Below are 14,298 nucleotides of genomic sequence, written 5' to 3'. Positions count from 1 at the left end.
CGGCATAATGACTACTCATAATCAAGCATACAGCACTCGTAGTGAACAAAGTTTACAAAGAGTGACTGATACCAGAATGATTTGATGTCAGCAAGGCATGTTTACTCTCACACATGCAAAGGAAAAACAGTATGGCCTAAAGTCTAATGGTGACAATCCAGTAGACATTCTGAAAGGAATTAGGAAAACATATTTAGACATTTTAAAATGTAAACCAAGGTGTTATACTGACAGACAATAAACTGGAAGAAATTTGTCAAACAGTTAATGGATTATTATCTCTATTGTTGATTTTAAAGCAGTAAAGTGCAGTAAGCAGTGAAAGACAACTTCATTTGATGCCCTAACTCTGTCTGAGGGCCAAAGACTGTTTTTACTTATGTTAGTAGGGGCTAATACTAGTTTTTCACAGCAAAATCCCCAATGGTAAATTAACACTGCTCAGAGTTAATACAATCCACACTAGTGTTACAAGTAGCACTGAGGCAGTAGAGTTAATGCGACAAATAAGTGATTAAGTGATGGTTGAACATTAGTGATGGACACCTGCTGTTAACAAACAGAATCACTGAAGGTAAGAACAGCAAGAACTGAAAAGAAAATAGTGAGGATACTAAACTGTAACAGTTTACTTTTTGATGCATTTTTCGTCTTTCTCAAAGGCTCATTGGACCATAAAGCTGCTGCTCATGATTACTCAGGGACCAGCCTAAAACTCAAGAACAATTTAAAACGACACCGCTCCGAGGGGTTAATATAATCCTTCTGAAGCGAATCGAGTATCTGTCCATAACACAATGAGTATGAGCTGAAGAAAGTGCCTCCATCCACATCCATCCATCATAAACATATTCCAAACTGCTCCGGGCGGTTAATAAAGGCCTTCTGAAGTGAAGCATTTGTGTAAAAAAATATTAATATTTAACAAGTTATGAAGTAAACTTACAGAAAAAAAGAGTAACTGACGCGACACCAGTTTACACTTTCTTCGTACGTTGTATACGGAAGGCGGTCTAACCGTAGCTAGATATTTTACTTCATAACTTACACATCAGCTCAAGGCCTTGTAATAATGTCCACACAAGTGTTCTGTCTTTTGAGGGGTGGGACAGGGGTGAGAGGGTTTAGAAAAAATAGTTTACTGATTCTGTAAATTGTTCATGTGAAAATAATAAATATATTGATAAAAAAAAAGGTTAAATTTCATCCTGATAAACAAGCTGTGGATAGGCATCATGACCTTTTTGGAGAGTATCATAGCTATGACAGAAACTTCTGGTAAGCAACATTGTGTAGGAACCGTGGATGAACCAGACAAAATTAATCATTCAGATGATTCTTTCAAAACATAATTCTAATTCAGAATCGAGTTTCCGGCTCAAGTCCGTCTACAGAGAAAACCAATGCTGATTACTTTTTACGACATCCATGTTTTCTGACAGAAGGAGAAGTGACAGCCATTTGTGAAACCTAATGGTCATTGAGAAGATAAAGAGTCTTTGATCACAAGATCAAAAGAGACAGAGAAACAATGCAGGCCCTTTTGGTTTCTCTAAGGGACCTAAAACTTCACAGAAAAAAAACAAAAAACAATGAAGACTGTTCTGCAGCTAAAACTGCAACAAAATTGTTTCAAACAATTTTAAATGGCCTTATCCAACATTTTTTAACTGCATACATTTTACATCATGTTTCCACAAATATTACCTGTAACCAGTTTTGCTTTAGAACACCCACAATCCATGTAAATGTGATAACTCTTGAATGACTGACTGAAAGTATGCCTTATTTGGAATTGATTTAATTCTTTTCCTCTTCTCTAAATCCTGACTTGAGTGAAATCTGTTTTAAATGTATCATATTCCATTTAATAGAAATTATGTTAAAATGGTACTCTGCTAAAGCTGAGACGGGAAGTAACACCTATGGTATGATTGGGGGCAGAGAAAAGCCCTTTTGAAACAGGATGATATCTGATTGGCTAAAACTCCTCTCAGAGGTGTGACAAACACCTAAGTTTAAATAGTCATATCGCAAGACAGTGAACTAGACAACAAAACTAGAAGAAAGAACCGGTCAGCAGAGACCAGAGTAAGCAGAACAACTAGTAACCATGGGGTAACAAGAAGAACAGACAAGCAGCTCATTCAAGCCATCCAACTTTCACTCACTTTTCTTTTATATTACTTAATTTTCTTTTCCATTGAAAGTCTCGTGTTCTAAGTTTTGCCACAACGTTCAACCAACAACTTATGCCGCTTCAACTTTAACTCCAGCGACAAAGAGTCTTCCTTTTGTCTTTTCGTGATTGGGTTTTACCAAACACAATCTGGACCCTGCGACAGATCATTGACTTGGAAAACCTTTCTCTGCACACCAACGAGAAGATTCACATTTAAAGTCGACTTGGGCAAGTATCTCCAGATTAAAACTGAACTGGTGCATTTAAATTAATTATTCATGGTTCGTTCAGGTCTTTGAAGTGCATATTTGAAGTGCCAGGTATTCTGTTCATCATATCACTCTCTCTCTCTTAAAACTCCTTCTCTCTCATTTCCTTTCTTACTGCAACGTGTATGAATGTTTGTGTGTGTGCGTGTGTTAGATTAAATAAATTCTCATGTAGATTTTAAAAGAAAGTGTCTTGTATTATGTGCTTCTATAATTTAATGTCTTAAACTGTCGATCTTAAAGTTACCGTGCTCTAATCAGTGTGTTCACGATTGTTGGATATTTATATCCGCTACAAGAGCTTATTATGGCTCGAGCAAATGAACGCTGAGCAACTCAGTTGCTCGGTCGTAAACTAAACAACTCTATATAATTCCCTATAAATGAATTATTTCATTATTTCATTTTTCTAATTTTACTTCCTGGGATGTGTTCCCTACAATAGTAAGAAAAGTGGCAGTCATGAGATATTAATAAGAAAAGCACAAATACAACATCCTTCAGTCTAATTATGATAGTCAATTTTTGCTGCATCGTGAAATAAACCAGTTAAATAAGTGTTAATAAATACATTTATTAAGTATTTATAACATGTGAATTAAAAACAGCTCACTATTTGGCAGGTATTGCATTAAAATCGCCCTTTTTATTCATGCAGTTATAACTGCATTATTAATGATTATTAATGATTTCATTAACAAACACCTTTATAAACCCTTTACAAAGGGAACCTTAATGTAAAGTGTTACCATATATATTAATTCTAGCTTTAATATATAAGCTTTTAAACAGGTTAAGCTTACATGTATTCTTTTGAGGTCTTTGTTAAACTATATCAATTATTATGTCTATTTGTTTGTTTCACTTGCATTGATAGTCAGATATTTTCTTTCAGCTGCCTTCTCAAAATTGTCCTGAGAGGAAATGCATTTAATTTCATGATTCACTCTTGTGCTATTGTGTCTCTGGACTAGAGCTGCGGTGATTCACTAACGTGAAACCAGACTTCATTCATGTCAGTAAATTACACTGTCTGAATCATTCCCTATCCCCTATATAGTGCATTATGTGCCATTCACAACGTAGAAAATCATAAATTTGTGAACAAGTGACCGATTTTAGCTGCAGCTTCAGCATCTATTTATAATGTAGGGGCAGGGCTTCAGATTCTAGACAGCATTTGATTGGGCAGAAAATCTGATGAGAAGCTGAAGTGCAGAGTGATGTCATCAAAATCACTGATACATATTAGCAGAAATGAGAGACTGTGTTTTGAATGATAGTATCTTCTAAATGCATTTTTTTTTTCTTTATTCATTTGTCATAAGTATAAAGTACAAATTCACAAAACTAACAGAATGCATAGCTGACATTAAAAACTGGATGACAAGAAATTTCTTATTATTAAATTCAGAAAAAACTGATATCCTAATCTTTGGACCAAAAACTTCCTCACGAAAAAACCTTGAATACTCTCTAACACTTGACGGGTGCTCCATTAAACCTTCGTCCTCAGTTAAGAACTTGGGTGTGCTCTTCGATACAAATCTTTCATTTGAAAGTCATGTTTCTAGTATCTGTAAAACCGCCTTCTTCCATCTAAAAAATATATCTAAATTACGACATATGCTCTCAATGACAAATGCGGAACAGTTGGTTCATGCATTCATGACCTCAAGACTAGATTATTGTAACGCTCTACTGGGTGGTTGTTCTGCTCGGCTTTTAAACAGACTACAGTTGGTCCAAAATGCGGCAGCTAGAGTTCTTACTAGAACCAGAAAGTATGACCATATTAGCCCAGTTCTGTCAACATTACATTGGCTCCCTATTAAACATCGTATAGATTTCAAAATCTTGCTACGTACTTATAAAGCTCTAAATCGTTTAGCTCCCCAGTACCTAAGTGAGCTCTTAATGCATTATAGTCCTTCACGTTTATTGCGATCTCAGAATTCAGGCCAGTTGATAATACCCAGAATATCAAAATCAACTGAAGGCGGCAGATCCTTTTCCTATTTAGCACCTAAACTCTGGAACAATCTTCCTAGCATTGTTCGGGAAGCAGACACACTCTGTCAGTTTAAATCTAGACTAAAAACACATCTCTTTGCTCTTGCATACACATAACACATTATCAATACATTAACATTTTTCAAATCCGTTAAAGGATTGTTACGCTGTAATAATTAGGTCGGCCGGAACCGAGAACATTTCCCATAACACTAGATATACCTGTACATCAGAATAAGAATGGCATCTACGCTAATATCTGTCTCTCTGCTTATCCTGAGGTTTTCCGGGTGCTGGATCCAGGCCGTATCCAGATCAGATGGAGAACCTGTGTCTGGACCTGACTACAACGCAGCCCAGGAGACAATGGGCCTACAGATCCAGTTCTGGCTGCATCTATAATTCAGATTTTTAATCCCCGTATCCGCTTACATATATTTATATATAATCTATTTTTAATCTCTATAATAAAAATGTATAATTCAGATTTTGATCTCCATATCCATTTACATATATTATATATATCTTCCAAGGGGTTTTTTCCCTCCTAGGACTTTTTTCCCAGTGTTAGCACGCTGGGTTTTTCTCCTAGGGTTTTTTTTCCACCCCTGGGAGTCAGCCGACATTGGCTTAATGTAGCACCATCTTGTATATGTTACATATTACCACGCTTGTTTGTACAGCTTATTTCTAACCACTTCCCTTTTTTCTGTGCTTCTAATATGTAAAGCTGCTTTGAAACAATTACCAATTGTAAAAGCGCTATATAAATAAATTTGACTTGACTTGAAAGGTTAACGAGAATTATCAAATCAGTTTCTTGATTTTATAAAATTTTACAAAATATTTAAAATTTTTACAAAAAAGCATGAATGAGGAACCTTTTTACAGACACACTTGTTTTTCACACGTCACTCAAACACAGAACCAGGAAATGTGAGTTCAGAGTAAGAGAAACTGAAGTGTAGTTGAGCTGTTGTGTGTTTGTGTCTCTGTATTCATGCAGTAAAATGGCAGAAGCCAGAATTTCAGTGGATCAGAATGAGTTCCTGTGTCCAGTGTGTCTGGATATCCTGAAGGATCCAGTGGCCATTCCCTGTGGACACAGTTACTGTAAGAGCTGTATTACAGACTGCTGGGATCAGGAGGATGAGAAGAGAGTCTACAGCTGCCCTCAGTGCAGACAGACCTTCAGTTCAAGACCTGCTTTAGCTAAAAACACCATGCTGGCTGAAGTGGTGGAGAAACTGAAGAAGATTAAACTTTCTGCTGAGTGTTACGCTGGAGCTGGAGATGTGCAGTGTGACGTCTGTACTGGAAGAAAACACAAAGCTGTCAAGTCCTGTCTGGTGTGTCTGAACTCTTACTGTCAGAATCACCTTGAACAACATGAGAATTGGTTTAAAGGAAAGAGACACAATCTGACTGATGCCACTGGACGACTGCAGGAGATGATCTGCCAGAAACACGACAAGATCCTTGAGGTTTTCTGCTGCACTGATCAGAAGTGTATATGTGTGCTGTGTATGGATGAACATAAAAACCACATTACTGTATCATCTGCAGCACAGAGGACAGAGAAACAGGTATGAACTTAAAGAGGTCTCATTATGATCATTTACAGGGTCATAATTTAGTTTATAGGGTCTACTAGAATACATTTACATCATTTAATGTTTAAAAATCATTTAAAATCATTTTTCTTATAATTTGCATTGTTGTGCCAGTTTTCAACCTCTGTCTGAACGCTGTTTTAGTTTCAAAAAATCACGGTCTGCTCTGTTTGGTCAGCTGGTCCCAGTCTGCTGCAATTGGTTTACTGCTTAGGGTGTGTCACAGACACGTCAGGTTCCAACATCACCCAATCACAGCGCGCACCTTCTCCAGAGTACTGATCACCGCCACCTGCACCTCATCACTCAACTCATCAACAGCACCATAAAGCACACACACACACAGCACTCCACGTCCGGTCTCGTTCGCATACCCTCAATGCTATGCTTACCTCAAGGACTACTCCTTGCATACTCACCTGTCTCCAGCGTGTCTCTTCCTTCTGTGTGCCTCGTCTGCTGTGTGAGTGTGTTCCCGTCAGCTCCCAAGTTCTCCAGCGATCTCCAAGCTCCTGCGTGTATCTACCTGCAAAGAAAAGGACAGTAAATATACCTCATATTACCTGCTCAAGTCTATCTGCAACCAGTTCACTCACCTGTGTGTTTCACCCTGCTCTACTGTGGTCTAATGAAGCAACCGTTACCTGTTACATCTGTGTCTGTCTCCAGTCTACTGTAACAGGGTGTGAGTCGGAAATGTAATGCGCCTTACCATAATTGGCAAGTATCAGCTGTGGAGGCTTCCTGAGAGGCTGTGAACACTTCTGTAACTACACTAAGATGTCAGTTTTGCTGTATCAGTTCAAACCTGAGTCCAAAAGACCCTTTTCACATTTCCGGGTTTCTCAGAAGCGGAAGCCGTCATAGTTGGGTAAAATTCTATAGCGGAGAATGAGAGAATACATTAAATATATTTTTTGTATTTCCATTTGCTCAAATAGCAAAAGAAAACCTCCACGATAGTGTTTTCACAACTTTCATAAATAGGACAAAAATAGAGAGCGATTGATAACGGCAGTCAGAAGAGAAAAATAATTTACTGTCACTCCCATAGCTTCTGTATTAGAAACATCCTCACAGCAAAGTTAACTAGGTTTTTGTAATTTGATGCAAAGGTAATATAATACTAAGTATATTGTTATAAATACACATATGTTTTTAAAAAAAATATGAAAATGAAATGAAAATATAAAAAACTTTGCTGGATTTACGATATTGATGACCGTTAAAAAAGGGGTCATGAACTGTGTTGTTTTATTATTTTATGTTTCCTGGGGTGCACTTACAATGTTAGTATGCTTTTTACTTCAAAGACTGATAATTTAGAAGAATTAAATTTAGAATTTTTCCTACCCTGATTTTAGCCCTCTGATTTGAATGCTCTGTTTTGTACTGGTCCCTTGAGCGACCATCCCTTTCTTTTGGAGAAAGGGATGGTCGGTCTCTTCACAGGCTGCCGTTCAAGATGTTGATGCAGAAACGCATTTTCGAATGCACCCGTCCTCAAGACTGGTTCGCAGTGACTGAAATGAAGTATGCATTCTTTTTTATGTCTTGATTCTTCCTCACCACAGACCCTTTCTTCGTGTTCGAGGGTCGGCATATCAGTACAAAGGCCTACTCTTTGGGCTGGCCCTGTCACCCTGTGCCTTTACCAAGGTCGTGGAGGCAGCCATTGTTCCTCTCAGGGAACGTGGTGTTCGCATTCTCAACTATTTCGATGACTGGCTCATTCTAGGTCACTTGCGAGAGCAGGTATCTGGTGTTAGCTCACCTTAGCCCGTTGGGTCTTTGGGTCAACTGGGAAAATAGCAAACTTGCCCCCGGGCAGAGGATCTCTTTACTCGGGATGGAATTGGACTCAGTCATTCGGACAGCGTGCCGTACAAAGTCAGGGAAGCAAGGACCAGGTCCTTCTAGTTGTACCCTATTGGCCCAGCTGGGCCTGGTTCCCCGAACTGATGCTCCTCACGACAGCTCCTTTTTGGCCCATTCCTCTGAGGAAGGAGACTCAGAGATGGTGCACCCTATGGCACCTGCGTCTGGACCTCTGTAAACTTTATGTCTGGTCCCTGGACGGGACGTGGAGGTTCTAGGTGGCCTACCCCAGTCAGTGGTAGACACCATCACTTCTGCTAGAGCTCCTTCTATTAGGAACCTCCATGCTCTGAAGTGGAACCTGTTCATTGAGTGGTGTTCTTCTCACTGAAAGAACCCCTGAACTTGCTTGATTGGGTCAGTGCTTTCCTTCCTGCAAGATGGGTTGGAGCAAAGGTTGTCTCCTTCCATACTTAAGGTGTATGTTGCTGCTTTTGCCGCACATCACAACGCAGTTGATGGTAAGTTCTTAGGGAAGCATGACCTGATCGTCAGGTTTCTGAGGGAGGCGAGGAGACTGAATCCGCCTCGTCCTCACTCTATACCAGCTTGGGACTTGTCACTAGTGCTTACAGCTCTACGGGAACCACCCTTCAAGCCTTTGCAATCAGCTGAGTTAAAAGCTCTGTCCCTTAAGACAATTTTCCTTGGTTGCATTAGCCTCTATCAAGAGGGCCTGCATGCATTCATTGACTTGCATGCTTTTTCGGTCAACGAATCGTGCCTGGAATTTGGCCCGGGTGACACTCACGTTATCCTGAGACCCCGGCCTGGATATGTGCTCAAGGTTCCTACCCCTTCTTTTAGAGATCAGGTAGTAAACCTGCAAGCGCTGCCCTCAGAGGAGGCAGACCCAGCCCTGGCTTTGCTCTGTCCCATCCACACTCTGCACCTGTACATGGATAGAATGCAAAGTTTTAGGACCTCAGATCAGTCTGTTACGGAGGCCAGCAGAAGTTTGTTTACCATTAACCATTCAGACTGAATGGGCAGACGAACTTGTGAATCGACGGTGACTCTTATGATTAAACCTGTAACAACATTACTTCACTGATACTGGATTCATATCTGTTTACTTGATGATTTATGTGATGTTTCTCCTGTCATTGGTTTGTCCTTTAGCACCAGCTGAAGGAGACACAGAGGTGGTTCCAGCAGAGGATCCAGCAGAGAGAGAAAGATCTTCAGCAGCTGAGAGAGGCTGTGGAGTCTCATAAGGTGAGTCTGGAGAAGAAGAGAAGTTTGAGAAGTCTCAGTCAGGACTCACTGAAGCCACTGTGTGATTGTGATGTGTGTCCTAACAGCGCTCTGCACAGACAGCAGTGGAGGACAGTGAGAGGATCTTTACTGAGCTCATCCGCTCCATTGAGAGAAGAGATCAGGAAAAGACTGCAGTGAGTCAAGCTGAAGGACGACTGGAGCGACTGGAGCAGGAGATCAATGATCTGAGGAGGAGAGACGCTGAGCTGGAGCAGCTTTTACACACACAGGATCACATCCATTTCCTGCAGGTAACAGAGATCTAGAAGAACAGGATCATAGTGGACTTGAGCAAGAGACTCACAGAGAAACATTTCATGAGAGCAGAATGAGCCGCTGACTGAAGTGTTGATCTGTGTGTTTGGTTATTATATAATCATCAGTCAGACTCTCATCTGATCATCTTCTTTTGAAATAGATGCACTAAGAAATGTAGTTCAGTTCTGGAAATCTCTTAAGAAACATTTTTCTGAAATATATATTGAGCTTCCAGACAGCAACAGCTCAAAACTTAACTAATATTTAAACATATTTCCCATAATCTCTTTACTTATCATTTTACAATCTTTTGTTTACCAAAATCAGATAATCTTCAAACTAGCTGAAAACTTTTATAATAAATTTTCATAACTATTTACCAGCTGATGCTGTGAAAGTGCTGGATTGAGGAGAGTTACTAAAGATCAACAAGAGTCACTCAAATCTGACAGTAGTGCAGGTTATTGGCTGAAGTGTGGAGGTGATGAGCTTTGATTTCTGTTTTCTGTAGAGTTTCCAATCTCTCTCAGCTCCTCCTGAATCTACAGATGTAAATGATGATCCCTTCAGTTCTTTCTCCTCTTTTGATGGCGTGAGAAAATCTGTCTGTCAGCTGAGAGACAAACTAGAGGATTTCTGCAAAGAGGAGCTCAAGAAGATCTCTGACAGAGGTAAAGTCCTGGAGATTCATCTACTCTCAGAAATGATCCTCCATCATCTCATATCATGTGGAAGATCATGTTAGAAATGTCTTAGGAACAGTTGCAAGGACCATTTTCTCTTGACATGATAATCACACTCTTCATGTCTGTTGATTTCCACAGTCACTTTCACCAACATTGTTCCCAGAACCAGGAATGACTTCCTACAATGTAAGTCACTGAGAAAACGAGCAGAAAAACTCACTGAGTGTGTTCATGTTCTTCCTGTAGAATGAGAAAGAAAACACGACAGAAGAGTTTTATAGTTGATCATGTAAATTATGATTTGTACAGGATATCTGGTAAACTGTACTGAGACACTGCCGATATATTGAACATGAAGAGTTCAGATACATTAAAAGATCAGATTCATAATTCCTGATTGTGATGTGTTTTATCTCCATCAGATTCCCATCAGTTCACTCTGGATCTGAACACAGTCAATAAACGCCTCCGTCTGTCTGAGAGGAACAGAGTGATTACTTACATTGACACAGATCAGTCATATCCTGATCATCCAGACAGATTTGATGGTGTGTCTCAGGTGTTGTGTAGAGAGAGTGTGTGTGGATGCTGTTACTGGGAGATTGAGTGGAGTGGTGATGTGTTTATATCAGTGTCATATAAGAGCATCAGCAGGAAGGGACGGGGTTATGAGTGTTGGTTTGGATATAATGATCAGTCCTGGAGTTTGTTCTGTTATTTCTCCAGTTACTCATTCAGACACAATAACATAGTGACTGAACTCCCTGTAAAGTCCATCAGCAGGAGAATAGGAGTGTATGTGGATCACAGTGCAGGAACTCTGTCCTTCTATGGCATCTCTGGAGACACAATGAGCCTCATCCATACAGTCCATACCACATTCCAGGATAGACCACTCTATCCTGGGTTTAGGGTTTATAATGATGGATCATCAGTGAAACTGTGTTGAATCAGAATAGACTGTAGAGAGATTCTACCCATGATAAATCAGTAACAGTGAGATGTTATAGAGTCTCTTATTTTATACTACAGCTGAACTTCTGTCAGTGAAATAACATGTCAGAATAAATGTGTGTAATGAATCCTCATATAGACAGTAAGATCAGTGTGTGTTTGTGAGTCATGATGAGTGATGGTGTGTATCTGTGCTTTTCACGAGTTCACATTTTCATAAAATTAAATACAGTAAGAGTTATGCATATTTGGTGTGCTGTCTGGGTGGAGGGCTCCGAGCTCTGAAGTTTTGGCCCGAACCCAGAGTACTCCCCCAGTTGTGGTAAAGGTAGATAGAACTGAGATGAGGAGTGAGGGATGCTGATAAACTCTCAGATGAACAGAGGTAAGTCTGCTGTATTTATACCTCTTGTCATTGGTTTGCATTGATTAACTGAATGCTCTCCACCTGAGCTGATTAGGTTAATTATCTGCACCAGTTCCTCCCGAACTTTGTTAATAAAACATCATTTCTCAACCTCTTTTTAAGTTGATGGAAATCACAGTCATTCAGTTCTTATTGTAGTGTCACATAAATAATTTTTATTATTACTGTAAAAATTACCTTTCATTAAAATGTATCATTCCATAAAAAATGTAATTTGTCATAAAATTGAAAAATGTCAATTTATTAATAAATGTAAAATATATAAACCCAAATTATTTGATCATACTGTAAACTCTTGATCAGTGAAAGTATGAGCACAATTATACTAATCTAATCCAATTTATTTTAAATAAACCTCTTGAACAGGATTCATTTTTTATACATGATTCTCTGTCAACGTCTCACCTAGGCAGACAGATTCATTCTCCTTCAGTGGTGACAATCATTTCTCTTTGCTGGATCTTGAGATTTGAAGCCGCCTTCGCCTGCAAGCAGCTTGATTTGGCAGACTCAGTGCCTCTCTCCTGCAATCTGATCAGCTCGCTGCTTCTCAGCTCGCTGCTCTCAAGAAGCTCTGATCAGTGCACCGCTTCTCAGAAGCCGGATTAGTTCGTCGTTCTCAAGCAGTTCTGTTTCCCACGCGGCTCCCAAGCAGCATTGTCAGCGCTTCGCTCATGAGCCACCTGCAGCATTAAGTGTGCCTGTGTCTGAGCTTCCCCTGCCTTGGCAGGCAAATATGAGAGCATATTTCTAAAAGCACATTTTCTCTGCAACATTGTTGCAATGTCGCACCATGGCTGTGGCTCAGTGAGTGCGTGCAATGTCTGGGGAAATCCCACGCAGAAGCCGTGTTGAAATTACCTGTTCTCACCGCGAGAGCATGAGTCTAGCCTCTCTGCACTCGTGGATAGCTTTCTTTTCCGAGAGTGACTCTGCCCCTCACACCCTCCTGTTTGTTTCCTCCGAGGAGCCTGTGAGGAAAAAACAGCAGGGCAGAGGATCTCAGTGCTCGGATGAGAGTGAGCTCATGTCAGCACAGGTCCTGCATTCCTCACTCTCTCCACAGAGAGAGGTTTCCCCCGTCTGCTTCTCCTGCGCCCCTCTGCCATTGCGAGTGACCTGGTCTCATTCAGGGGATCTTATGACGAGACACTGGATGACAGAATGAGCTCGGTTTAGAATGGTCTGTGCCTGAAGAGCCCACACGCAGCCTCTTAGATGAGTGGTTCCTGCCGGGATGCCGCCAGGCCCCTCCGCAGCGATCTGCAACCTTCTTCCTGGAGGTACATAATGAGCTCAGGAAATCGTGGCGTGCCCCCTATTCTGCCCGCCTCCGCTCATCTATCTCTCACCTCTGTTGATGGCAGTGAACAGAAGGACTATGAAAAGCTCAATTTACGGTTCAATTCAACAGAGAGATCAAGGACTCAGACAAGACCATCTTCCTTGACTCCCCGATCTCCCCAATTGGCCTCTTTGGTCCTGCTGTTGACAGGTTCGCCGAACGTTTCACTGCCGCGCAAAAGTCATCCCAAGCCATGCAACACTTTTTGCCAAAGCATTCCAGCTCCTCTGCTTTGAGTCGCCCCGGGCCCTACTCTTTTCGACGTACATCCTGTGATTTTTAACGACCACTGAAAGTCAGGACCTTGGTTTAATGTCTCATCTGAAGGACAGTGCTTTTTGACAGTATAGTGTCCCCATCACTATACTGGGGTGTTAGGACCCACACAGACCACAGGGTGAGCACCCTCTGCTGGCCTCACTAACACCTCTTCCAGCAGCAACCTAGTTTTACCAGGAGGTCTCCCATCCAGTTACTAACCAGGCTCAGCCCTGCTTAGGTTCAGTGGGCAACCAGTCTTTGGCTACAGGGTGATAAGGCCTCCGTGACGAACGTGCATGTCCTGTGCTCCGAGGTGAAAACTATGCTGACAAAGAGAGCCATAGAAGTGGTTCCTCCGAGTCAGGCTTCTACAGCGTTACCTCACTGTCCTTCTTTGGGATGAGGGTCTCAGACCCATCCTAAATCTCAGACATCTGAACCAGGCCCTAATAAAGCACAGAGCCTCTCGTAGATACGCCCAGGGGACTGGTTCTTTTCTCTGGATCTGAAGGATGCTTTTTTTCACATCAAGATAGCCCCCTATCACAGGCGCTTCTTGAGATTCACCTTTGAGGGAGTGGCATATCTGTACACGGTCCTTCCGTTCGGGCTGTCCCTAACTCCCCGTACTTTTACAAAGTGTATGGATGCGGCTCTTTTCCCTCTGAGACAGATGGGAATCCACATACTTAGTCAAAGGCCAAGCTAGTGTCACACAGGTGCCTCTTCCTCAACCACCTAGAGTGTTTGAGGCTCAGGGACAATTTTGCCAAAAGATCATTGTCCCTCAGCCAACATATTTTGTTCCTGGGAACAATTATCGACTCGACCCAGATAAGGGTTGTAGTCTTGCCAGAATGAGCTCTGGCCATACAGCAGCTTGTGGCAACCTTTACACTTGGAGCTTCTCTGCCGCTCAGAACATTTCAGAGGATGCTATGTCTCATGAGATCTGCATCGCTGGTACTTTAGCTGGACTTGCTCCATATGTGCACTCTACAGTTCTAGCTGAAACCCTGAGTTCCATCCCACGCCTGGCGTCTTGGACTCTTTTGCACCAGGGTAAACCAGGCCTGCCCCCTGGATGAATCCCTGTTGGTACTTGCAGGGCGTGGCTGTGGTGATGGTGTGCAGAAGGAAAATCATCTTCAC

At 41.3% G+C, this 14,298-nt stretch overlaps 2 protein-coding genes across 2 annotated transcripts; both read left to right on the top strand.

The window, feature by feature from the left end:
• Positions 1-5,198: 5,198 nt before the first annotated feature.
• Positions 5,199-9,313, top strand: LOC125246333 (E3 ubiquitin/ISG15 ligase TRIM25-like; the record flags this gene model as incomplete). The annotated part of the gene is made up of 3 exons (XM_048157298.1): positions 5,199-6,050; positions 9,078-9,173; positions 9,260-9,313. Coding segments are annotated over exons 1-3 (726 nt in total), but the record flags the coding sequence as incomplete, so codon positions are not given.
• A 93-nt stretch (positions 9,314-9,406) lies between these two features.
• LOC125246362 (stonustoxin subunit alpha-like) lies at positions 9,407-13,504 on the top strand (the record flags this gene model as incomplete). Its single annotated transcript, XM_048157335.1, has 4 exons — positions 9,407-9,466; positions 9,985-10,144; positions 10,298-10,345; positions 10,582-13,504. Coding segments are annotated over 4 exons (795 nt in total), but the record flags the coding sequence as incomplete, so codon positions are not given.
• Between the last annotated feature and the right edge of the window lie 794 nt (positions 13,505-14,298).

This window comes from Megalobrama amblycephala, linkage group LG14 (genome assembly GCF_018812025.1).
Source record: "Megalobrama amblycephala isolate DHTTF-2021 linkage group LG14, ASM1881202v1, whole genome shotgun sequence".
Classification (NCBI taxonomy): Eukaryota; Metazoa; Chordata; class Actinopteri; order Cypriniformes; family Xenocyprididae; genus Megalobrama; species Megalobrama amblycephala.
The sequence above is the reverse complement of the archived record's forward strand: the minus strand, read 5'-3'. Positions and strand labels throughout refer to the sequence as shown.